This window comes from Poecilia mexicana, unplaced genomic scaffold (genome assembly GCF_051168715.1).
Source record: "Poecilia mexicana isolate PSO_F unplaced genomic scaffold, ASM5116871v1 scaffold_21, whole genome shotgun sequence".
In the NCBI taxonomy this organism is placed as follows: Eukaryota; Metazoa; Chordata; class Actinopteri; order Cyprinodontiformes; family Poeciliidae; genus Poecilia; species Poecilia mexicana.
The window spans coordinates 9,742,816-9,768,214 of record NW_028263390.1 but is presented as its reverse complement, the minus strand read 5'-3'; the positions used below and the strand labels follow the sequence as shown (position 1 = coordinate 9,768,214).

Below are 25,399 nucleotides of genomic sequence, written 5' to 3'. Positions count from 1 at the left end.
CAACACAAACAAAGGAGTCGAAGCAAATAAAAAAATCAGATTGGCACAGACGATAATCGTTGGACACGGTCGTCCAAATCTTTTCACAAGCTGAAGGTTTTCTTCTACAGTGGAGGATTACAGCATGCGAGAGCACAGTGTTTAAATGCAGAGGACGTCTCATGTAAATGCACTTTTGAAAAATTAAACATTGGGCTGACTAGGAATTACTTAAATGTCAACAGCTCTTCAAAGTGTGTGAGGAGGCTGGGGAGATGGGAAAGGTCTGCCTGTGGGATACTCAGATGATGTAGAGTGATAAAAGTGAATGCAAGTGGCGCTAAAGCATAGCGAGAGTAACAGAGAGGGAGTTGAGATTGGTCTGCTCCCCCCCCCCTGTTGGAAGATTGAGGATTTACCATGGAAAGGCACTTTTCTGGATTAATTTCAGTGGCTAGAAAGAATCATTTTGAAGCACTTTATTCAGACGCGTGCCTCATTTAGCCATCTGTTCTTTCCGGACAAACTTAAGTGATGTCGTTCGCAACTAAACTTTCGATGGAGGAGGTTGGTTCCCGTATTCCCTGAGGGTACTGCATGGAGGATACAGAGAGAACGAGTTGTTTATGGAAATGTCTAAATCTGTGTGGTCATTATTTTTTTTACATTTTTTTTGTGAGATCATGAACCAGAACGAACCGGGAAGGAGACGAGGTTCGTGTTGGTCCGTATTGAGGCTGCTAAAAAATTTTAAAAAAAAATCAGCCTCAATTAAAGTACACAATTTGTTTAGCTAAGCTGAAATTCTTTGTTGCATCATGCAGTTTGCTTGCTTGACGCAAAAACTGGTCAGGCATGATCCATTTCCAGTCTTTGCATTGAATTATCATAATTTACAAAATCATGCAAAACTGGCACTTTTAATGGACTTTTAATTTAGAGCAACTTTGCATTAAAAATGTCATTATTTACCAAATGACACTTCATGACAACTCTCATAAACCTTCATAAAGACTTCTTTATGTTCATGACAGATGTTATGTCATGTTTATGACAGTGTCATGTCAGTCTTATGCTCACCCCTTCAAATAAAGTGTTACCAATAGTTTTTCTAAATACCTCCCCTTAGGAGTGATCGTTGTTGTCCTGTGTGTCTCTGAATCCATGTGAGGGACTTGCGACCTGTTGAGTCCCTCCACAGCCCTGCATGGATAAGCAGGTATGGACAGTGTAAACGACTTTCAGCTGATACTGTTCTAACCTTTTTTTCATTTTTTTTAACCTAATTTCTGTCCGTTGGTCTTTTATGATCGGCTCCCACATCAGGTAATTCTTTGTACTTTCCCAGATATTTTTTTCTTATTGTTTGTTCCCCTTTTTTTTTTCCTCCTCTGGGGTGTTTTCTGTTTTCTTGGTAGTTGTCTGTTTTTGGTTTTTTCTTTATGCTGTTTTTCTTAAAAGAAAAATATACTCTTTTTAAGTTTATTCAAATTCCTGTGACATGCCATGGTAAAAAAAAAAAAGCTTTTTTTTTATTTGGCAAGTTCTTGTGCTAGATGCGTTTCTTTATACATTGACTGAAATGTGTTGAGTTGCTATGCTAATGCATGTTTGCCAAGTAATGATGGTCCAACTAAACTGAAGCCTTATTACACAAGAACATGGATTACATCCAATACAATTTCTCACAAATAGAAAGGAAGATGAATTTCTGTGAAATGTAATACCAAATCTGTGTGTGTTGCCAGGAGGCAGAGCCGAGATCCCAGAGATGGCCAGAAAGTTAATTGTACCATTGTCTGATGCAGAAATAGCATCCCCAAGGGATCAATGCCTCTGTGCCAAAAACAGAAAACTATTGTGAGATTAGGCCAATAAAAAGGCAGACTGGGGTCCAGAAAATCCCAGAGGCAGCTACGTCTCTGCAAGTTCCCAGTTCATGGCTCAAAATACGCAGAAATGTGAGTGTATGTATTAAAAGATTATTCATTTTAACAGGAAACACAATTACATTTATCTCAGGTGCGACCTGAGATTTTTACAGTCTGTACAGACAGTTCTCTATGACGCTGACAGAGTAACAGGCAATTGCATAGTTATTTCATAGCCTGTAACATTTGAAAATGTCAAGCCGTTCGTCATCAAGAACAGAGCCGGAATCTGGCAGATTTCAATACACAGTCATATTCAATGGAGGATTATTGAAAAAGTTGACTTATTTCAGTAACAAATAGCTTTTTTTAAGCATGTGTTTACGAAAACACATGGTTTAAGATTAGAATTTTACATCAGACCAAAAAGACATCAACATTTTGAAACGGAAACATGGACTAGGTTTCATACTTGTTTGTGACTTTTTTTTAATGTACTTCTAATTTGAGAAACATGATCAGAAAGCATATTCTAATTTATTAAACACAACTGAATGTGACAGCTACATAACTGATATGTTTAATAGTTATAAAACTAATATGATGATGATGACGTATTTCCAGTAGTTTCTAAGTTATGATACAGACTGTATGTAAGACTTATCACAAACATATTTTGCAGCGAAGTGCAGCAGATCCTTATGTTTTAATTTTTTTTTATAATTTAACATGTTAAAACTGATGCTCTCCCACCACACATGATGTGTAAAACCAGACATGCCAGCTGCTGGCTTGAATTTTCTGATATAGCAGTAAAATCAATCTTTCACTGTCATCTGCAGCCCACAGCTGCTAAAAAGCATTCGTTTCTATTTCCCTGCATAAATAGATGTTGTTGTTTTTAAAAAAAAAGTAATAAGAGCAACGCTTTTCAGAGAAAATAAATTTTATTCTGAGAAAAAACAACAAAATTAAACAGTGACTCACAGACCGCTAGAAACTAGTTCATCTGAAAAAAGACTCTCAACACACATCAGACTGTAAAACAATTTTACTATTCGACCTTGTTGGTTCAAATGTAGCGGAAAATGCTACAATAAAAAACGTTTGCAGAGGTGTCAGCAAAGATGGCCGCCGTAACGTGTCTCGTGACTTTTATCTAGCAGCCCAAACCAAATTTTAAAAAAGATACGCAAGTTGGAACATCATCAAGAATTGATTTTATTTCAGTAATTCAGTCAGAAAGAAAAGTGAAACTCCTGTATCGTATGAATCCTCTTTTCTGTCGGCCTTTTTCCTTCCACTCAACTTTCCATGTACTGAATAGGATAAAGCTCACCTGGTAGTGATTCTTATGTGACTTTTTGGAGAATGTCTGCTGGATATTTATCAGTTGTCCTCATGATTGTGTAGGTTTTTTTTCCATGTCTGTTGCTGATGTCGCAATGTTTTGGATATTTGATTTGTTGTATACTCTAGTTTTCCAATAAACTTAATTTTGTGTTCAATTGCTTTGCAATTGACAAGAATTAAATAAGTACAGGTGAAATAAATAAAAACGTAAACAGGAGATGCAGCTGTATTGGTCTACTTCCTGTTTTCAAGGACAGTTTCAGCTGCTTCGTGAATTATGTTCCATTTGTTTGCAGTTTAATGGAAGAAAATGTGTGACGGCATCTTGTGATGGGACAAAGCTATTTACATGTGGCAATCTTTGGAAACTAATGTGTGTAAAACTGCTTCAAATGGTGATTTATGAAAACACGACCAGCAAAAAAAAAAACAAAAAAGAACAAAAACGAATCAGGGACTGAAACACTGAGGAGTCTTCAGTCCCGCATCATTTCTCTTTAGTCCTGGCCGTCTTTTCCATTCCAGATACAGCTGGAAATACAGTTGAAGCAGAAATGTGCCTTTCAAATTTTGTATTCTTCGTAGACGAGATTGGGTTCAGATATGGTTATTAAGCCATAGCCAAATTTTCTGCACATTTGGTTTTAGGAACTAAACGGTAAGTAAGAAAAGATCTGGTTTGAGAGATGTTCATTTCGTTCAGGAGTTATTCCAAAATGTTTCTGAAAATATTCCTCAATCAGTGACACAATCGTTACTAATAAAACAAGAGATTTTCCGTACTCTGAGTGGGTTTGTGGCCATATGTAGAGATGACTAATCCTGAGTAAAATCTAACCTAGCAGTTAGCTGAAAAATGCCCGCAGCAGAGCCGCAGCCACAGATACCAAACTGTTGGTATTTGCAGCCATCTTTGTACTGAAGTTCCTGGGAAAGGTCAATATTACATGGCCACAGGGCAATGAGGGCCTCTTTGTCGTATTTATTTGCAGGCCACTGTCTTCATTTAACATCGCTGTCTGATGCCTGGTCCAGTTTGTTAAACACCAGAGCATATTCATGTAATTTGAAGTCGTTGCATTGACCCCCGCAGGGAGCGCCGCCTTCCACATGCAAGAGTCAGCTGTAAAACAGCTACTGTCGTAAAGCAGGCATGTGGAATCAGACAGCCATTTAAGTGTAAAACCTTTTTGCTGTGCAGGTTCTAGTGTTACTTACTGGTGCTATTGCTCCTTGTTAAAAGAAAAAAAAGAACTTGTCTTAAAAGCACAACTTGGTCTCGTCGTCATCAACTAAGACAGGGTGAAGAACAATTTTACAGACCAGGAGAGAGTCGGTGTTGCCGCTTCCTTCGCGCGCCTTCAGAATCGAGTTTCCGAGCTTCCTCTCTTCAATGTGCTGCTATTAAACTCATCCTTCTCGAAGCTCAGATTATTATGCGACCTGGATATCATGAGCAGCTTCTCTCGCTTGCTGTAGTCGCGTCTGTCTGTCGGGGACGCCGACTCGTCCGAGAGCCGCTCCGCTTGCTCTTCCCTGTCCTCCAGGCGCGTGTATCCCTTGCTGCTGCCCCTGTTCCCACTGTGACTGCGGCTGCTGTTGCTGCGGTCGAGCCGCGGCCAGCTGGGGTGCTTCCGCTGTTCCGAGCGCACGCTCAGCACGCTGGGCCCGCGCTCCAGGTCCAGGGATTTGGAGTGGCTGTGGCTGTTCAGCATGTGCAAAGAGGAGTTGGATCCAAAGTCGCTCCTCGCCGCTCCCGGCGAGAGCCAGCAGCCTGAGGTAGAGGAGGGAGCCGGGGAGAGGCTGCACGAGGAGAAGGGAGAGCTGCGGGAAGAAGAGGACGCCGAGTTGCTGCGTTGCAAGCCCGGCGGCTTGGAGGCTTTGGCGACAGATGCTACTGGCACCACCAGAGACTCCATGGAGCTCAGAGGCGCTGGCCTCTCTCCCTCCCGCCTCTCGCCTCCTCTGTCCTCCTCGGTAATTGCCTCCATTTCTGGTTCATCAATTACGCAGTTGTTTAGCTTAATAACAGGGAGAGTAAAGGCGGAGATGGAGGAGGAGACAATGGACCCTGCATGGTGTCCTCCTTTCTCCCCATCTCCGTCCACCGACCACTGGTGTCGCATTGAGTCGGACTGCGACAACCCAAGCCCGGCGCCGTAAAAGGGCCCATCCTTGTACAAAGGCGCCAGCAGTCCCGCAAAGCTACAATCCAACCTGGCCTGCTCTCTGTGTCTGTGGAACTCTTCATCCCCAAGCAGCACCTCCTCCTCCTCCGTGGACCCAACTCTGCTTCCAGAACGAGACGAGAAGCCCAGGAGGGAGTTGCTGGCCAGGCGCGCCGCCGTGTCGGCTCCAAAACTGCGAAGGTCACCCACGTCTCGCGCGCACACGCTGCTGCTGCTGCGGTGGTGGTGGTACTGTCTCTGTTCCCTCTGCCGGAGGCGGTGGATGTCGATGACCGTGGAGTACATGTCCCTCATGTGGATTATCTAATGCAGAGGACAGCTGGGTTAGCCGGAATCACCTGTAGTTCCTTGCCACATTCAGGCCTCGTCCACATAATAGCTGGATCTCTGAGAAACCGAACAGATTTTCACGTGATTTGGCCTGTGAACATTAAAAACTCTGACCGACATGGAGATTTGAGAATCATCCTCATTAGCGTTTGCGTGTGTACAACGGAAATGTGCTGCTAACGTCACGCATGTGACTATTGTTATTGTTTAGGCATGCAGTGGAAGAAAGATGATTGCTATCAGATAGGTGCTGATTTTTTTTTTTACCTTCTTTGTTTGTTTTTTACGAGCCCAAATGTTCCAATATGTTGAGCTGCAAAGGAGGAAGACCACTTGGAGGACGGCTGTTTTCCAGCAGATGCACAATTTAGCTCAACGTCCACATGCTTTCACCTGATTCCCAATTAACATTATCTTGTGTTTTATTATCTTTTTATTCTGAGAAGGTGTTTAAAAGTAGTTCAACCTCACAGCCTGCCCACCCAAATGACCCCAATTTGTTCCTAACAGGAAGTCGTGGTTGTTTTTGAAGGATTGTGATTGGTTGACATACCTTGTAGCTTTACTCTACACTGCCCCCTATGGGTTTGACATGTTTAAAACAACGCTCAGTGGCGTAATTCAGCGGGTTTGTGTGGATGAACGCTTTTGTAACCCCATGTGTATGATATTATCTTTTTCAAACGATGCAGAGACGGATACTCGTTTATATAAAGACTCGGCTACATGTGTACGAGGCCTCAATTACAATCGATAACTCAGCACAGTTGGGTAACTAGGAAAGGGAGATGCTGAGAGGAGGGGTTTGATCAAATCAAGGAGGGGAAGAAAAGACCAGATGAACTGAGAAAATGTCATCAAAAGCAAATTGCAGACATAAAAGTGAAAGCAGGTCCAAAGAAATCAAATCTGCGTGTTAGTGGGGGTGCTGTACACGCTGAGAACAGAATACATGCTTTCCACTTTATAAAGAGTAAGAGAAATGAGAATATGGGACTGGCAAGGAATAATTTAAATCATTACTTATCCGGAAAGTAAAATCCACTTGCAAGCGTTATTGAACTTATCTGATCCAAATGGAAATTTGATGTATGATCCGAGAAAATTTCATCCCTACCTTCGTCTCCCTGTCTCTATTTTCATGAAGTATTGCATTAGCGCAGATGAAGATAAAAATCCCTATGCCCATGGTGAAGGGCCCGAGCATCTTCATCCTCTCAGAGTGAAGATGTTGTTCCAGAAACCGCATCAGAGCGCCGCCCGTCCGCTTTGAAGACGAGTCTAAAATCAGAGCGCAGAGAAAATGAGTAACAAAGTGGAGAAAAAAAAAAAAAACCCGGGTTGGAGCAGCTTTGTGAGCCCACTCAGATATAATGTTACCTTGAACATCATGGCTTGCGTTGGTCACACCTTTCCCCATCTTCACTTCGTTTCCTCCTCCTGTTGGTACGGCTTTGTTGTGCGGCCAATAACCGAGGGTCGCCATACCAATCCCTACTGCCAAGATGATAAGTCCCAGGAAGAGAAAAAAGCCAGAAGCCGAGTAGAGTCGAAGCCTTCCTCGGACCACCACAACGTCTGTGCGTCGCTTCCGCTTTCTAAGAGAAACAGAGGCATAAAATATTGATTTATTTATTGGTTCAAAGCAACCGTACTATCTTCTACACTTTTATTGGTTTTGGACAACATTCCTGGATCACATTTTTAGGATTTTGTTTAGAGTTCGATGGCTTTTTCAGTCAGAAATCTAAAGCAGCTTATATGTGTTTGAGATAGTTTTAATTTGTTCCTTACTTTCCAGGTAAATTTTTAATCACACTGCAGAACATGTCAGGTATGAGTAAGAATGAGGTAAAAAGTTAAAAAGGCAAAAATCCTGATGACATATTCATCAATCTTTGAGTAACTGATAAAGTTTTATAAAGTTCCAAACTTGAAATTTACCGAAAAGAAATCTATCAAACCGTTAACGGACGCTCCCTCATTTGTCAAAAAAATAAAAATAAATAAAAAATCTCCTTTAACTCAATAACAACAACAAAAAAGTTGTGTGACTGAAAACAAGTTTGTGTTTTAAATTCCTGAAGAAACATCACCTGGGCGCGCCCTCGGAGCCGGGGTTAGCCAAGCCTTGTGATGCGGGTGGTACGGGCCGATGCTGAGAGCGGGCCGAGTCCTGGCGCTTGAGCTTGGCCAAGCCTGTCAGTACACCTGCTGCTGCAGTCATCCTTTACCTGCAGACAGACACACATCGGGAGGTCGTTGAGTTAATTTGTGGTGCTTAATTAGTTTTTTTTTTTTTTTTTAAATGATGCTAATCATTCAGCATGACAAATGATACATTCACTGGAAAAGTCTTTTTCTGTTCAGTTTAATGCTGCAAAATCGTGCAATCCCAATGCTTGAAAATGTCATTGCTAAAACCAGGACAAAACATGGAAACAAACGAATACATTCATTTGAAATAAAAATGCTATTTTTAGAGCAGATCCAGGCATTTTTTTTTCTGTTGCAGTCTACAGCAAGGCAAACAGATACTTGCAGCATCTCCAAACGCGTTCACTCAGCAAACACGAACCAAGGCCTGGTTGAGTCGTGCCCCTGAAGTCAGTGCCCAGCTATCAGCAGAAAAAGACCATTTCTCTCCACCTTTCTGCTTAATCAAAAGCCATAAATCAGCCAACTTCAGCACAACCGGTACGCAGAAGACGAAAACTGACAAGAGGAGAGAAAAGTTTCTGCAGAATAAGATAAAAGCATCATTCCGTTGATAAGGGTTGAATTCATATGATGGATGACCAGCCTGGAACGTTTTATCCATTATATTTTCTTTGAAGCTGTCCAGTCTATTTTTTTCTCTTTATCCAAACTTCACTAAAAGATGCTCAGCTGCATGCCACAGTCACATCCGTGAACATTTCAGGTGCTTTAAAGGGGGAGTACGATGTAAATGTGTTCCATTTTGTTTATTACATATCTATTTAATTTACTTCTGATTTGTATGGCTGTGATCTGGGTCAAGTCTCCCATGTGAAATAAATTTCTAATCTCAATGGGACTTCCTGGATATTTAAACTGTAGATACTATAGCATTGTTGCAGCCCAAACTGACTCCTACCTTCTTTTTTTTTTTTACATCCAAAAGGCACAGCATGTTTTGCAGGCATGAACCTCTTAAAACAGATAACATAAAGCAGAGAAGAAAGGGGATGTTAGATACGACACATTCGCATCGTTCTTCGTAGCAATGCGAGGAATATTAGCAATACTGTAGATGAAAAGGGGCTCCCGCCGCGTTGCGCGTCTAACAAACGTCAGCTGGCTGTGCAGAGGAACTCTTCCACCCGGCACTAAATGGAGCGCCACTGATCTGAATAACTTCATTGTACCTGCAAGCTTCAAATTGAGAGCCAGGGAGGACACTAAAGCATAAAGACATTTTATTTGGCATCCTCAAGAGCAGAAGCAAAGAAAACTAAAAAAAAAAACCCTGCAGTCTGGATGCTGTAGACACACAAGAATTACAAAAATTTAAAACAGGCACACATGTTGGCATAGAGAAAACAGACGACCAGCTGCTTTGGTGAACAGATGTCCAGGGATGTGAACATCTGCAGTGTTCAGACACTTAATAATCAGAGTAGAGCCTTTCTGACAATGCTGCCGACCTTTGCTGTAAGGGATCATAGCTGCGTTTGTCTAATTTGAATATGGCTACCATTGCATAGCAGTGTCTATTTAAAGCCACAGAAAATGTTTAAAAGTGAAACCATGTTCTGCTCGGAGTGCAAATGAAATGTACGTGATGCACAGATTTGCGATTATTACAAGCAGTGTCATGTTTTAGGTAGCCAGCGTCAGGACAACATGACTTTGCAGAAGCTGTGTAAATTTAATTAGAGTTCTCCTGCAAGGGTTTTTTTTTTTTTAAACCAAAACCAGATCAGCTCCTAAGTCCCAGTGAAACCTTGTTTTTATTACATTTCAGTTTTTGTTGCTTTCCTTACGTATTATTAAGCATTTAAATGAACCCTCAGCTCTGCTCTCCACCAGCTCTGATGTCTATTAATAGCTATTAAAAGATGAGAGCTTGAAACAAACACCAGATTATTTTTTTAAGAGCCGTCATTTGGGTTCAAAAGCTCTGTAATCTGGTTTCACGTGAACATTATCTTTGTCCTTGTGGAGGATTAAATTGACTCTGTTTTTAATTCTGAGTAACTTGAGTATTGCATTCCACCAGTATTTACCTTCAATGTCTGAAATTATTTGTACATTTACAGTTGCTGCCTCGTTCATGCTTTTGTCGTAAGGCGGGGAATCTGCATTTTAGATGCATAACGGGAAACATTGTTTCACAAAAGTGTCATCCCTAAACAATCCCGAGCAGCAAAGAGCAAGATAACAGGAGCTGTTTGCCGTTAGAGAATTATCAGAGGTCGTGATCACTGTTTCTTTGTGCAAACGTTGGGCTCGTTGCTTAGAGTTTGTGCATCGCAAAGTTGCTTTACGTGTTGTTGTGTCCTTTGGCTGGGCGCTTAACCTCATGCATATATTGGTGTTTGTGAGTGTGATTGGGTGAATGGCTTTAAGAACCTTTAAGTGGTTGATTTGACTTGAAAGTGCTGCATAAATTTAGTCCATTCATCACATTTTTCCCCCCGTTAAAGATGCAACATGTCTGAGTTCAGGTATTTCGTCAACAGAACCCTCCAAAAAGAAACTCGCAGTCAACAATTTTGGATGCAATCTTTAGTCCTAAACTGAACTGTGGACCAGAAAGCACGACTTCATCTTGTGAAAGCAGAGAGCGAGACACTCAAGCTGTCAGTCTGTCATTAGGCGAACATGAGGAGAAGAAGAAGCAGCAGCAGCAACGCTCTTTTTTTATACATTTTAAGCAGGTTAGACTTTCATAATCCTGTTAAACTTTGATGAATAGTACGAGGAAATGAAAGTAGAACAACCAGGCCAGATGTTGCTTAGTTACATTGACCTCATTCTAAAGGTATTTCCCTATTCTGGTCTCTAAAGGCCCCCAAAACCAAACTACGACTACTCTTTGAGTCACCTTAACTTCATGCAGCAATGATCAGTTATTACAAATACTTAACAAGTATTATTAATTCTTTGAGATGCACAAATCATTCAGTATATATGTGTTTTCATTGAACAATTACTGCTGCTTGCTTGCATTCAGTGAGCAAATTTGGAGATAATGAACAAAGGTATTGTAAAGAAGTATTTCGTTCTTGCAAATTTTTTTCTGGTTTGGCTTCTTGTCACACTTGCGTGTTTCAGATCACCAATTTTTTGTCAATACTGGACACAAATAAGCCTGATTAAATACAATTAAATTAATTGAATTTCTTGAGGGAAACCAACGCACTCCCATGTGGAAATCTGCACAATTAATCTCAGATTTATTGTTATTTCATCTTCACTGTAATCAGAAATATTATAAAGAACTGCTTGGTCTGTAATAAGTGTCTAATTATTTAATCACCATGTAATCAGGTGTGCATGAGGTAACATTTGCTGTTGCCAGAAGCAACATTTTTTAATAAAACCTGACTGAAATTATGACTTTTGATTTTTACTGTTATTTTATGCAGTTATTTTTTTTTCCCTCGAACCCTCTCATCACATCAAAGTCTCAGCACAGCTACCCGGTTGGTTAGCCTGATCCTAGTTTTCAAATGATATGACAACTTTTTTGCGTGGACTCGGATCATCCTTGTCTGACATTAAAATAAGCTTGAAGATCTGAACATTTCCAGCCCGGATCTGGTTTCACGTTGTTTATCTCGCTCCCCCTCCTGTCTCGTGTCGTCTCCTCGTTCTATTTTTATCCTTTCTCTAATTTTAAATCAGTCTAATTTGGTCACTTCTTGTTTTTCTTCTTTCCTTCCCTCTCTCCCGTACCCTAAAGGAATAATCAAAGCCCTGACAAATCTCAGGAAGCCAAAAATTGCACAGAACCGGAGGGTCTCTCCTCCGCCTACCCCTCTTTTCTCCTTCAGCCATATATACGTATTAATCTTGTCAATCATCCTTTCGGTTACTGAAGAGGGCTTTATCACAGATGGTGAATCACACACAAGGATAAACACAAGCAGCCACTTTTCTCGGGTTTGATCTGGTTCAGCTCTCTCCTTTTTGCTCCTCAACGTGCGTCAAACATGAACCCACACGGTGTTTTACAGCAACAGGAGAGATTTCTTTCGTTCACTTATTCCACAAATAAGAGGAATGGCTAACGGTTGACGATGCAGGACAAGAAACGGGGATTATGGAGGGAAAATTGGCTGAGTGAGGAAAAGAAGGGGGAACAGAGAGGGAAACAAGGAAGTGCTTTCAACTTTGCACCTGCCAAGGTGCAACAATGAGTCATGACCCAAACCTCGCCGAAAAAAAAGCCTCTCCGAGACAAAGTGGCGGCGAGGGAAGCAAGATCTGACAATGAACAAGATAAGAGAGAGAGAGAAATGCCTTTTCCCCCCACGTCCCCCGGAAAATGAGGGGGAATCGAGCCTGGTGCGTTTTGTACTGTAGTCTTAACGAGTCTGGAGTGAGAAACGAGCGGAGAGGAAGGAACTGTTGCTGTAACAGACACACCAGAAGCCTAACGAGAAACCACTCCGGCTCTGACACAACGAGACGAGAGCCTGAATCAAACGAAGAGCTGATATTCAGAGAGCGAGCTCGGCGGCCAACAGACAGTCGGTTCATCTGCGCCCATCATGCATATTGAACGTTCTTAGAAGGCACAGGGTTTAGTTGTTTAAAAATAACTACATGTCCCATCAGTCCTGCGATTGCATTATGTTTCCCGTTTGAATTCACATCCTTCTTCTCCCTCTTAGCTAATAATAATGTGATATCTCCATTGGTGAATAATAAATTAGCCGTGCGATCGCCTCGGTAATGAATGAATTGTTCTCGTTGTTAATCTGTGTGCACAAAGCCATTGGACACCCTCAAGCATTAAAAAAAAAAAAAAACAACTCAAACACCTTGAGAAATGTTTTCCACCCTGAGTTGTATCTTTTCCGTCACCCACTGCATTTCAATACGTCCGTGTTCACCCCTGCGCTTATTATGTCTTGGAGCAACGACAGGTGTTTTTAAGGATTACCACAAACTCCCAGTTCCATATGACACATCACACGAGATTATTGTCCCTATAGCAACTACATCTGCTGCTAGGTGACATGTTTCTATAGCAACAAACCAGCTGTGTGCACAGGAATGACAACTACAGGCACGGAGTAAAAAAGTGAGCCATCTCTCCTCTTTCTCTTTGCAGTAAAGAGAAGTCCCTCCGTTTCGGTTAGGATTTAAAGTGGGCCTAGCCGATTATGACGGCTCTTACCAGCTGCTTACTGCTTGCTTAACTTTATTAAGGTGCTTAAACTTTGTCACCAAGAAAAAATGAAACCCAGATTAAACAAAGGGCAGCATAACATACCAGACAACTTCGCAAAAGGTCATTGTGACACTGGATGTTTGAAGGTCGTAAATATTTCTGGATGGATGGATGTCATCATAAAATTGACATTCTTATATACTTATTTTTATTTTTTTTTATCTCTCTGTATGGAGACCCAGAGAGATAATCCTGGACATAATCCTGGACACTCCAAAAGATGTTCAAACACTTTCTTCAAAACTCGCAGAAGTTGCATTTCAGCAGCATTCTCCAAAAAAATTAAAGTGTGAAACAACTGCAGTTAGCATCACAGCACAGCTGGCTGCTACAACACATGAGGAATGTGAATCATGAACAAATCACTTTAAATATGAATCCCGTTCTGTGACTTTTTTTAAAATTTGGAATGAGACGGTTGCCGTCCTCTTATCAGCTGGAAACGGGTACGGCCGGGAGGAGAAAAGAAGGCGACGCCAAAGGAAACTGGCATGGAACAAGGCGGTGGGTGTACAGAGGCGCACGGAGCTGGCAACGGATGCAACATGAGTAGAGGAGATGGCGAAAGAGAGACCTAGATTCAGGTTGTTAATTACATCTTTTTTTGGGGGGGGGGGAGGCGATTTGTGCCACAGTTCTAGATTTACGCAGTCTCCAGCTCCTTGCTTTAGGAGGAAAAGTGGAAAAGGAAGTGAGCACAACAGGTGGGATAGTGCTCAAAAAAGGAAATGCGGGGGGAAAGAGGTTGAAACCAGATGGAGGCAGGATGAGGATAAAGACAGAAACGGCTATTCTGCATGTGATTTCATAAAGCACACTGGCAGACTTTTCATTCTCTGCACACAGACTTAATTTACTACAACAAACTGTGTGCCCAGATGTCATAGAGTAAGGTGAGCCAAGATTTAAAAGGACGAGAAAGACACAAAAGGTGTGACAAAAGCCTGGCGAAGCAGAAGCTCTCCACTGAAAGACGTGCTTCACAAAACATCCCAAGAACTTGTTTGCAAAACTTTAACCTTTAACTGCCTGGAAATCGGTCCAAAAAAGCAACTCGCGCCGCTAAAAACTGGTGTTTCAATTCGATTACAATGCTGGGAATCCGTTACGCTTTACGTTTAACGCTGCTTCTGAGGTTTAGCTTTCAGAGGCAGATATTGAGTGGGACACCGAGGAAGCCGGAAGGAGACCTTTTGTGCCAGAACAATAAACAACTAGATCTGACGGGAGGGAAAACGCAAAGCAAGAATAACAACAGAATCTGACAAAGAATAACCACCCAGGGAGTGCTTTATGTTGAAAATAAATCAGATTGACTTCAAATATTGTCCTTTTTCAACATGTTTTGGGTTAACCATTACAAGCCCAAATATAGATCTGAGTTTGACAAGATAATAGGAAAAAAAGAAAACCAGGCTGACCTGGGTTCAAACTAAGAATTTTGAAATAGTATCGCGATGAGAAATGCAATTACCCTTCGTCACAAGTCCAGACTTTCCCCTTCCACTAGTTGGGTTTATTTTTATTGCTACAGAATTAATGTATTTTAAGTAGAAAGACATACTGCACCGACATACATTTGCATTATTGCCGCAGGGTTACGGCAGAATAAAACGATTAAATTCATTTGTACAGAACAAAGAGACCATGGGAATCATTAGAGCCAGTCCCAGCTTTCATTGGGCAGCCATTGTGTGCCAGCATGAAACACACACACACACACCCTAACTCTTAAGGGCAGAACACATAAACACCACAAGCTGTGTAAGAGTGCTACCCCTCCATTAATTTATACTACCAACCAACCACCGGTGTGGGTGTGTTCAGCGAGGTTCCAATAGATTTGAGCACATGAAGTTCTCAAGTTTTCATTCTTTGCCAGACTCATGGTGCGTTTGATTTTGCTTCTGGCCACGGGCTGCCGTCATGTATCAGGATTTCAAAACGTTAGCTGGGAAACAAATAAAGGGAGCAATAGTCTTGTTTGCTTAAAGAGAAACAGCAGATAAGTCTACCAACATGACTGCAAATATTTCAGAATATACACAGCACAGGAAACTCTAAGTTTTCCTCCTCATACAGGAAGAAACAAAGTGAGTGCTGACAGCATTTAGAGAAGGATGGGACACCAATGCTGCCCAAATTAGTGGCCACTCTGTTTGGGTCTGGGCCTGGAACACAAGACACACTCTGACTCTTTTTCCATTCACGAGAACTCGTGCACACCCAGCGGCAGCAGGAAGGTGAAAACAGGAACGTGAACCTTCAGTATCGCGAAGTTTCTCCCTCCGCAAAAAATCAAACACTTCTTCTCAGTTGTGTTCATAATGCCAAAGAAGTGGATGTCTCACAGAAAACATCAGTTCCACATCATGCCGTCTTGGTTTAAATTTGTTCTACAACCTGTGTGACAGAGATCTTTCTCTTACACGTGGTGTGAAACTACCCAAGCTTTGAATATAAATAATTTATGACTGCGTGCTCACAGGAGTGTGATTAGAAAAAAAATGTGTTGAAAACTATTATCTATGTGTTTTAAGGGGGGGGCGGGGGGGGAATCCAAATGGGCAAAATGGTATCAGCAGGTAAGAAAAAAATCACCCACAAATTTCAGATGTTGCTGATGTTTTGTGGTACCCAAACATAAGAAAGACGAAGACAGAATCAGAATTAGGGGGAAAAAAAATCTACGTTTTCAGTATAAAATCGTAAATATTTGCAGAGAAATTTGTGCAACATTGTTAGGAGGTTCGTCAAAGCTGACTTTCCTTTTGTCAGTGAGTATCATCAGTCAGGAAATATTGTGCCACGCAGAAGCAGAAAATCTCTTCCCTATAGTCAGAGGCTTTTTCTGAATCACTTTAACTACAGTAAGAAGGTCAAAGGTGAAGTCTAGCTGCACAGATGTTGCCCAAATGAGGCTTCAGTCATGCTTTTTACTTAATACTGCTGTATCCACTGTGCTTTATTTAACCTGGAAGAAAACATGAGGTAAGCCAAATCCTCTAAGGGCCATCATTCAGTCTTTAAAATAAAAAAAAAGTCTAAATCATCCACAATTCCCGCAGAGATTTCTCACTGGTCCAACACTAAGTTTGAAATTTAAAAAAGACATAACTAGCACTGGATGCATAGCATTTGTCTGACAAGATATTTGTTTGTTCAATTTTAAAAATTATTAAAAATTTCCAAATTGAGAGACTACAGATGTCAGATTTCCTTTTTCTGGATATTTACAACGCAAATGTAGTTGCAAGGACAGTAATCTGTAATTTTAATGGTGGCAAGGTGGAAGGACATGATCTGCCCTCTGCCCGGATAGGGCAAAACGTGAAGCGCATGGGGAGACGAGGGGGGTAGTCTGTAATTTCCCGTCAGCTCTTCCGACTCCATCGTTCTTTTTGTTTGTCAGTGCCGTTTCATTTTAAAACTGATCTCGGTAATTACGCAGCCGCTGTGATGTCGTTTAAGCTTAGACGACTGGCAATTCTCGTCAGAACGAGTGTCGGAGACAAAAACAAAAACAAAAAAAAGCAAGCCAAGGCAAAAGCAGATAATGAGCGAGCGCTCGTGCTGTTCTCCTACGGGCTGGCGGTCACTGGTGAGTCATCTGTCTGGAGGATATGTCACTACGTGTTTTCACACTGACCTTTTGGAAGCATATTTTCTGATGTAACCACTTAAGTGTCAAATCCTGCACTCCCTTTAACATCATTCTATTTTTTATTTTTTTTTACCGTCATTAGATTGATGAAACATGCTGTTTCTTCTTAAACGACTCGTATTGATCACACTTAAGAAATACGGCCTCACATGAGGAATGGAGCTCCATGCGACTAAATTACCCTTCGGATTGAGAAGCCCCCTGCTGATTCCAGTCAAATGACTCATTTTTTTGTCATCCCACCAATCCTGACTGCCAGCCAGTCACACATTTGTCCAAACTAAACTACAACCAGGATCCAATAAGCCCCATCTGAACTGACGCAGTAACCAACTTCTGAAGTTTTGATATCCATATGCTCTTTTTTTGTTGTTGAAAAATCGCAAATCTCGTCGGTGTTTCCCTGACAAATTCACTCTCTTGTCATCTTTTTGGGGTCTTAAGAGTGACAGTGAGGAAACTGCTGACCTGCTACGACAGAGGCTCTTCAACGGGATTATCCAGACTGCTTGATATCAGCGAAGGAGGATTAGCCAACAAGCCACTTGACTTTATAATGATTCTTAAATCCAAACTCTCCGAGGATGTCTTATTATTATTCATTTGGCTCAATGAGTAACTCTGTTTTTCTGTAAACAGGTCCCAAGGTTACAGTGACTCTTGATTTAGCATAATTAAGCTAATTCTGAAAAAACAAATAAACCAACGACTGAGCACCTGTCATTACAAAGCGCCTCTCTATTTAGAGGTGCTGGCTTATCGGTGGTTCTTTTGTTTGACCTTCTCCATAAAATAGTAATCTGCTGATTGTACAACTTCTTCTTTTTGTTTGTTTATTAGTTGTTTTTTTGTCTCAAATTTTAGTTAGAAAGATCTGTCCAGGCAAAATCCAAAGTCCATTATGATTTATTTTGTCTTCTAACTGTACCCCTCAAATTAGTAGCTAATTTCAAATTACATTTTGAAAGAATTTAGACTCAAAAACTGTGAAATATACAAATAAGTGGATTCAGAGTGCCCAACAGATACCCAACAAAATATGATAACTCAACACAGACTAGTTTATAAATCATGGACTCATTATTCTTCAACATGGATTTATACTTAGTTATTTTCTTTTCCCTTCTTTTGCTCTTTCCTTAAAATTACCGTACCAACTCAAATCTAAACCAGTGATGCTCCAGTGGTAAAGGAAAACTGTTAAACTTCGTAGATCACTTGTCAACTTTTAGTTATTTTAGTCACTGCAATTGTTTTATTCATTATGTAATTTTCAAAATTGACATAATCCTTGCAGGCTCAGTGGATGAAGAGTAGGGTCCGATCTGGACCAGTGTTGTCATTGTGTGTATGTGTTTACGTGCGTGTGTGTGTGCGTGCGTGTGTGTGTGGATTGAGCCATTTGAAGTGGGAATAAATGTGTTAAATTATACAGAAGAAACTTAAACACGCAAATGTCCAAATATGTTAGAAAAACACAGGCTGTTGTAGGTCCTACTGACTTTTTCACAACATGTACACGTCAAACCAGTGTCCAATTTAAATCAGGCACATCTTGTGCAAAAGTGAAAATGCATTCATAGTTGGTGACGCTTTACAGTTAGTATTCCTGTGGTTACCCATCATATTTCCTGGATGCTGTGCTGGGTCCAAAATGAAGATGGTTATTCAGATTAAATTAGACTCTGTGCTGCTCTAATGACATGTCCCTCCAGTATGAGGATGGCTTTGTGCCAGGTGTCGGTGATGCATTGCCACTTTTGGTGCATAACCTTGTCACAAATCTTTAGGCATCATTAGAAATCCATGCAGCCTGGGTTAATAACTGATGTCTTAAGCATGGTAGCATGCACTTAAACTATCCCAGCCATGTGTGCTACTTCACTTTTAATGAAGCTTTAATCCTGGTCCTGTTTGCAGGACTTAGGATGGCGAAAAGTTTTGCTTATTAATGACAGATGATCTAATTATTGAGTGTTGTAAATGTTAGAAAAGAGGCATTTGTTTTTACAATAACATCGAATTGACGTTTGATTCAGTTTTGCAAAGTCGTGTTATTGGAACATCCAATTCTGTCCAACATCTGATTCCTTTCAAGATTTATTTTCGTTGCCTCCTACAAATTTTATCTGAAGGAAATATCCTGATGACTTTTTATTTCTTCTTGATTGTCCATTAATTGGATGAGAAGATGCCCTATTTTTCTTCTTTCCCTAATGTAGAGTGCCTTTCTCATTCAAACTGTTAATAGCACCTTTGATAGAGAGTGCTTGCGACTATATTCAACCACACACAGTGTGAAAAGTTGTAGATTGACTGTCATATACACCGGTATCTAGCATAAAGAGTGTCTCTTAACATTTAAAACTGCACTACTGACATGAATGAAAAGCAAACTAATTCATTATTTCAAAATTGCAAAAGGAAATTTGGCAATATATAAAAGCATTTTATATAAAAACAGAGACTTGTTCCAGGTGCATCTTGCGCATCTTGATCTTTACACTTTGAATCTTTCAGAGACTAAATTTAAATCAGGCACAACTTGTGCAAAAGTTGCTGTCCTTGCTGTCAATAAAGAGACATGTACTACACTTCCAAATGTTTTCAATTAATTTTGACCATGTTAGTGTTATGAAAAAGCAACAGAGTTGGTTTAGTTGTTCCAAATTATTTCAACATAAAACCACATTGATGTGATTCAAGAAACAAAGCAGCATCTTTTTTTTTTTTTTTTTTACAAAACAAATTCTTTACTTTATAGGTGAGGAAACTCATTTCAACTTTTTTTATTTCAGTCTTTTGGTCAGGAATGTTAGACCCACCAAAAACTTACGACATGGAGGAGCTGAGGTTCAACTCAGAGGTTTTCTCCCCGTCTGTGTGACTGAAGGTCATTTCAGCTGCAGGATATTATTCTGTGTCATGGCTCATATGCCATTACGACAGGTGAGGGCAGGAACACAGATGAACCAGTAAATCACCAGCTTCGCTTTTTGGCTGAGCTCCTTTCTTCACCAACAACAGACGTCCAAGATATATAAACTCTTTCTTTGTCGTTGACAAAGTAAGATGCACCACTGCTAACTTGCTAACATTTTCAGAAATAGCAAGATAAAGCTGCCTGATCTCACCCAGATTTGGGAAACCAAAGCCGTCAGCGTTCAGCAAGGAAGAACACCTAGTGGTCAGACCTGGGAATAGCATGTGCTGAACACATTGCCTTGTTTGTCCAACCCTCTAATGCTGAATGCGAATTTATGGTTGTATGCTCTAAGTTTGTTATACATATATTCAAAACAACAACATGAGGAAGGTAAGGTCCTCGTTAGACAATGAGGTAACCCAAAAATGTTTTTAAAACCACTGCTAACACATTCTAACCTGATTGAGCCTGGTTGTGTTTCCGGACTAGTTTAGTTGCCAGATCTCAGTTTGATCTTTAGACGGCTGAACTGCTATTCAGTCCGGAGAGCAATCACAGACGCATAGCATCAAATCAGTGTGTACCTCTGTTCCGGCATTCAGTTCGCTTTCAATCAACCTCGAGACTTTCCAGATTATTCGGAGAGCCTGCACCGAACGCCTGTACACGCTGTTCTCATTTCTCCAGCTCAAGGTTACAACAAATAATTCACCATATATTCATCATTATTTAAGAACATTAAAAACATCCAGTTAATAACCATTACTGTCTTCTTAAACCTGAAATGAATTTTAACAACTAGCCAATAAAGTTTTGTGCAATTTTATTTGCTCTGCCCCACTTAAGATTTGGCCAAAACTCATAAAAGTTGGCAAAGCATGTCAGCTTCTTGGTAGAAAACGAAACAAAACAAAACAAAAATCTGGATCAGGATATCACAAGTTCACACTGAAAATAGATAAGCTTGGAAAAAATATACATTTAGGCCAAAAAACACTTGATTCGATCAAGTACAACCAATATTTAATACTTTAGACCTGAAGAGCACTGAAGTGTTTCGACTGTTTGTCCAAACTCCAAAACTGATAGAAAACGCGAACAGCAGTCAATAAAAATCCGCTCTGGCTGCATAAACGTTAGCCTGTGGAGTCAAAATAAAATTAGAAATATGGAACTGGTGAGTCTGTGCACCATCATAGAGCAGGAATGAACAGAATGTACCCTAGCCATGATAAGATCTTTGCATTGGGATCTCAGCAGCCTGTTCTAATCCTTCTTGATCTAACTTTGTAAGATTGCCCAACTTTAAATAATTCCCCTAAAAACTTACTTATTCCAAAAGTTAAAAAAAAATCTGAATCCTGACACACATCACATATTTAAAGGTCACCTAAAATATTAATGAGTTAATTTCTGTTTCTACACATGGCAGTTTTAATAATGTTTTACTTGTAGGATGTTAAATCCAAACACTGTTGTAGCTACAACAAAAGCAGCCTGCCAGTCTGGAATAGGTTTTCTTAAATTAGATGTGTTTACAAACGCTAAAAACTGGCTGAATATTAGGAACTGGCTGTGAAAACATTGCATGCCTAAACTTATGAGTCAGTCCAAAAGGGAAATGTCCCGGTGGTTTATGTCAGGCAAAGGTCAGTGCTGACACTCTCTTAACAAGTAGAAACCAAACAAATAACCTTAAATGGGGGGGGGGGGGGAAGGATAATTTCACACATTTTTATTTTATTTTAAAGTGGAGTTAGAGTGCTGGCCACGTATACGAGGAGAGTAGAAGAGGATTAATGTTGTCTTTTTTATCTTTTAACAGCACACTGGGAGCAAAAGACAGGTGAAAATCTCCAACTCTAACTCGCTTGAGAGCTGCAGAAATGATCTCGGGGTCACAAAGCCGCCTTAGCAACCATCTACATGCCAACCAGCTGTTTTCAGCCGCATGCCAGAAACAAAATAGGCAGTTTCTGTACAAACATAAACATTTGGAGTTTGCTCAACCCTGCTGGGATTTAGACTGGAACTGTTTTTCTTTTGTCAGATGAGACTGAGATTGATCTTTGGAGAGGCAAAAAGTTCAGGTTGGTTTGGAGTGAAAAGAAGAATCAAAATGACCATCACACTTAGCCTGCTGCTAAGTACGATGAAGGATTGCGTTTGTTTCACAAAGACAATACATTTAGAGTGTGTGACATCATGAACTCTTTAAAATGTTACAGGATTTTAGATTTAAAAAAAATGCTCTCTGCACCAAATTTAGGAAGTGTTAAAGCAGAAGAATCAATGACGCCCCACTTGAAAAAGGGGGATACGCAAGAGGGGCGCCAATAATAATAATAATTTGATCACATATAAAGCAATTCTGCCTTCACAGACGATTTCCTTCCCAACTGAATAATTAAAATCTCATGACTAAAGGTTAGATTTTCTAGGACTTTAATTGAGCGATTATGCAACTGCAATGAAAGGTACTTTTATCTACTACAGTTTCGAACACATTGTCATCTGTGAATGTCTGAATGTGTTGACTCGTGCGTCGTATGTTGCAAACACATAAAACCGAACTAAATTCAGAGCTACAATGGAACGGTTCAGATCGGAGGACGTCTGAATGTTTGTATGTAGACCAAAGATTTAATTTTGGTCTCATCTGGCCAGAGCACCTCCTTCAGTGTGTTTGCTTTGCCCTCCATGTGGCTTGTAGCACATCCAAAAGGGGACTTTTTATGGCATTCTTTCTCTTTTTTTCTTTTTTGATACTCTTCCAGGAGGGTCAGATTTGTAAATTGTGGATTCTGGTGAGTTTTTTTTTTTTCTTCTTCTTCAGATAGCTGCTTTGTTCTCAAATAAACCTTTGAGGCATTCACTGAACAGACGAATTACTCTGTTTACTCATTTGGTTGGGCTGGATTTTATTTAAGAGTACCAGAGTAAAGAGGAACTGAACGTTTTATATTTTTAAGTTTTACTTTCCACCTCACAATTATACACTAATTGAGTTGATCATCATATAAAATTTGAATAAAGTTTGTGGAAATAATGCGAGAAAATGTGGAAAAAAAAACTTCAAAGGTCACGTTTCTCATTACGTATCGTTAATGCATGCATGGCTGTCAGCTTTAATTATTGGATCAGAAGTTGGATCGGTTGGTTCCTACCTTACTGAAAGACGAGTCTCCACTATCACGGTGTAAATTACGCTTTGTATCCTGGGGGAAAGTCAAAAGCCATCTTCCACACTGAAGCCCACTACTTCCAGAGAGATGATGCCACGCCGGGGAGAACTAAGATGACAGCTCGCTCCCATGCAGCCTCTTGGAAACAGCAGCAGCCCTCACCAGCATCCCAGCTTCTTTAAGGCAGACCGAGAGGCGTCATGTCGGCAGTTTCCTTGCCTCAAATTAGGACTTGAGCGATAAGAAGCGTCGATTTGTGCGCAGAACACTTTTTTTCTCCACCCTTTACGCCTGGTGGAGAGCACAGTACGCGCGCAGAGGATGATGAGGGCGGAGAAACACGCTAATTAAGAGAAATCATTTTCCTCCTCCTCGTTCGGATTATTTAGACGCGTAAAAGCTTGCATTGTAACAGAGGTATTACAATGCAAAAGAAGAAGAAGATGAAGAAGCTACAGAAAAGCGGTCAATGTGACGCCCTCTGTGGTTGTCTGATGCGTAAAAGTCGTTTTGTGGAGCGTTCGGGTCCAAAACTTGACCGCGCGTCCAAACAAAAAGCAAAGTACTATAAAATGGGTCAGATGGAGAATTTCCGTTTTAAGAAGTCCGGGTTCAAGCGAGGTAATGGTGTTTTTTTTTTGTTTTGTTTTTGTTTTGTTTTTTAATCCAATGATTCGAATCGAGCAGCAGCTCCATCCAGGTCTTCTGAAAGCGTTTACGCTCGTGGGAATGCGAGACTGTGGAAGGAGCAGAGAGAGAGAGAGAGAGAGATGTAGAGGGGGCTGTATTATCTGCATGTACGCCCAGGAGGAAGAGCATGCATGCGTGTTTCATTTATATTTAAGAGGAATAACAAGTCGGGGAGTAAATCCTTGCAGGGAGCAGATAACACCAACGAGGCGGAGAGAACGCTTTGTGACGTCTTTGTTAACATCCATATCCTTGGAGAGAAATAAATGCAACAAACACAAAACGTATAAAATACAAAAAAAAAAAAAAAAAAAAGTAATTGTGAAGCTAAAATTGTACTGTACTAGTAGTTTGTCCACTTGGCTGCAATGCACAGTCTGTGTCTTATCTATCTGTTATTTCCAGCACTGCTTTGTTCAACTTTCCTCCCTCCTTTCTCCCCCTCTCACAAACTCATGAACTCACTCACACACACACACCCACACACACACACACACACACGCACACACACACGCACACCCCCCCCCCCCCCACACACACACACACACGCACACACAGGCATACACATAAGGGCAGCAAAAAAAGCGGTGCAGATGTTGGCATTCGTGTCATTTCCTGTGTTTACATGCAGGAAGTGATTCAGTGAAAACACAGCAGCTTGTAGTTGAGGTGAGGGAATGTTAGCAAAGATGCATTATTTGAACAACAGGCTGTGCATTAAAGAGAGAGCCAGAAAGCACCCTATTATTTGTTTTAAGTGGCTTGGATTTGTGAGAGAAAAAGAAAGAAAGAAAGAAAGAAAGAAAGAAAGAAAGGCAGCAGAGCACGCACATGGACAAACGGAGAGGTTACGCTTGGACACGACTGAGGCGTTTCAGTCGGTCTGTAAAACGTCTTCCTTGACCTTAAATGTGACAGTAACATTCACACCTTAACACTCTCTAAAACGTCTCCCATCTCACACATTCACATTCTGTCAAATGCTAAAAAACAAAGTCGTCATCCCAACACGCGAGGACTTGGGACAGGATCAGCAGAAAGCTGAGATCCCTTGCTGAAGCCTGTGGTCAGTTCATGGCTGATGTATTTACATTCCATGCAGGGAAGAAGAAAATGAAAACATACAGAGGCGACAGAAAGGAGCAGAACATGAGGAAGATATAGACAGAGTGTGGGAAAAAGGCAAAGTGAGGAGTAAGGGGTGGGGGGAGGAGAGAAAAAGAAGAAACAAAGCATTGCATTGTTAGCTGTTATATTTGTTGTTTACAAGCCTGCACAGTCGTGAGAATTACAAAAAAAAAATGGTGTTGCACTTATTGTGTGCAGCTGTGGATGGGAGTGTTCAGCGGAACAATTAAAAGGAAAAAGAGCTACTTAATCGAGGAGTGATAAGTGAAGAAAAGACACCAGAGAAACACAGGGGGACATAATTAGGACTAAGTGTTGCTCTGAATAGTCATTTTTGGATTTTAGATTATTGAAATGAGAGAATGGAAAACCAAAGTGAGATGAACAAGGGCCATATTGACTAATGCATTTCTCTCTTAGTGTGCACCCAATAGTTTAATTAAAGCACCTCTACCCCTTAGACATCCCTCATTGACATTTAGGTCAATGAGCCTTAATGTTCCCCAGAGTATCTCTTCCTCTCCTGATGCTTTACTTTTTTTCTTTTTTTCTTTTTTTGTTACAAACCTTAAAATAAATCCTGTCCGGGGGAAAGACGTTCCTGTCTCTGCAGATGGAAACTTATTGCTTAACCTCCCTTCTTCTGTAAATAGAG

General features: G+C 40.7%; 2 protein-coding genes across 4 annotated transcripts in view; one reads left to right on the top strand and one right to left on the bottom strand.

The window, feature by feature from the left end:
* The window catches only part of tmem244 (transmembrane protein 244), a 49,899-nt gene that overhangs the window by 17,729 nt on the left and 6,771 nt on the right, over window positions 1-25,399 (top strand). The gene's annotated exons all lie outside the window — the stretch shown is intronic.
* Window positions 1,352-24,130, bottom strand: tmem200a (transmembrane protein 200A). 3 transcript variants are annotated; one of them, XM_014996110.2, is made up of 5 exons: window positions 22,909-24,130; window positions 7,819-7,956; window positions 7,103-7,320; window positions 6,840-7,003; window positions 1,352-5,695 (listed from the first exon to the last, which is right to left on the bottom strand). In XM_014996110.2, the coding sequence occupies exons 2-5, from the start codon at window positions 7,947-7,949 to the stop codon at window positions 4,565-4,567; spliced, it is 1,644 nt and encodes a 547-aa protein (XP_014851596.1). In that variant the 5' UTR covers window positions 7,950-7,956; window positions 22,909-24,130; the 3' UTR covers window positions 1,352-4,564. The 3 variants fall into 3 exon arrangements, with proteins under 3 accessions (XP_014851596.1, XP_087857929.1, XP_087857930.1); XM_088001803.1 differs by having other exon boundaries at window positions 6,840-7,320; XM_088001804.1 differs by lacking the exon at window positions 22,909-24,130 and having other exon boundaries at window positions 6,840-7,320; window positions 7,819-9,415.

Excerpts from the sequence above, each read along its gene's own strand:
- tmem200a (XM_088001803.1), bottom strand. The coding sequence starts at position 7,949 with ATGACTGCAGCAGCAGGTGTACTGACAGGCTTGGCCAAGCTCAAGCGC. Across the intron at positions 7,321-7,818 it reads GGCTCCGAGGGCGCGCCCAG|AAAGCGGAAGCGACGCACAG; the intron begins GTGATGTTTCTT and ends TGTTTCTCTTAG. Across the intron at positions 5,696-6,839 it reads ATAGAGACAGGGAGACGAAG|ATAATCCACATGAGGGACAT; the intron begins GTAGGGATGAAA and ends CCTCTGCATTAG.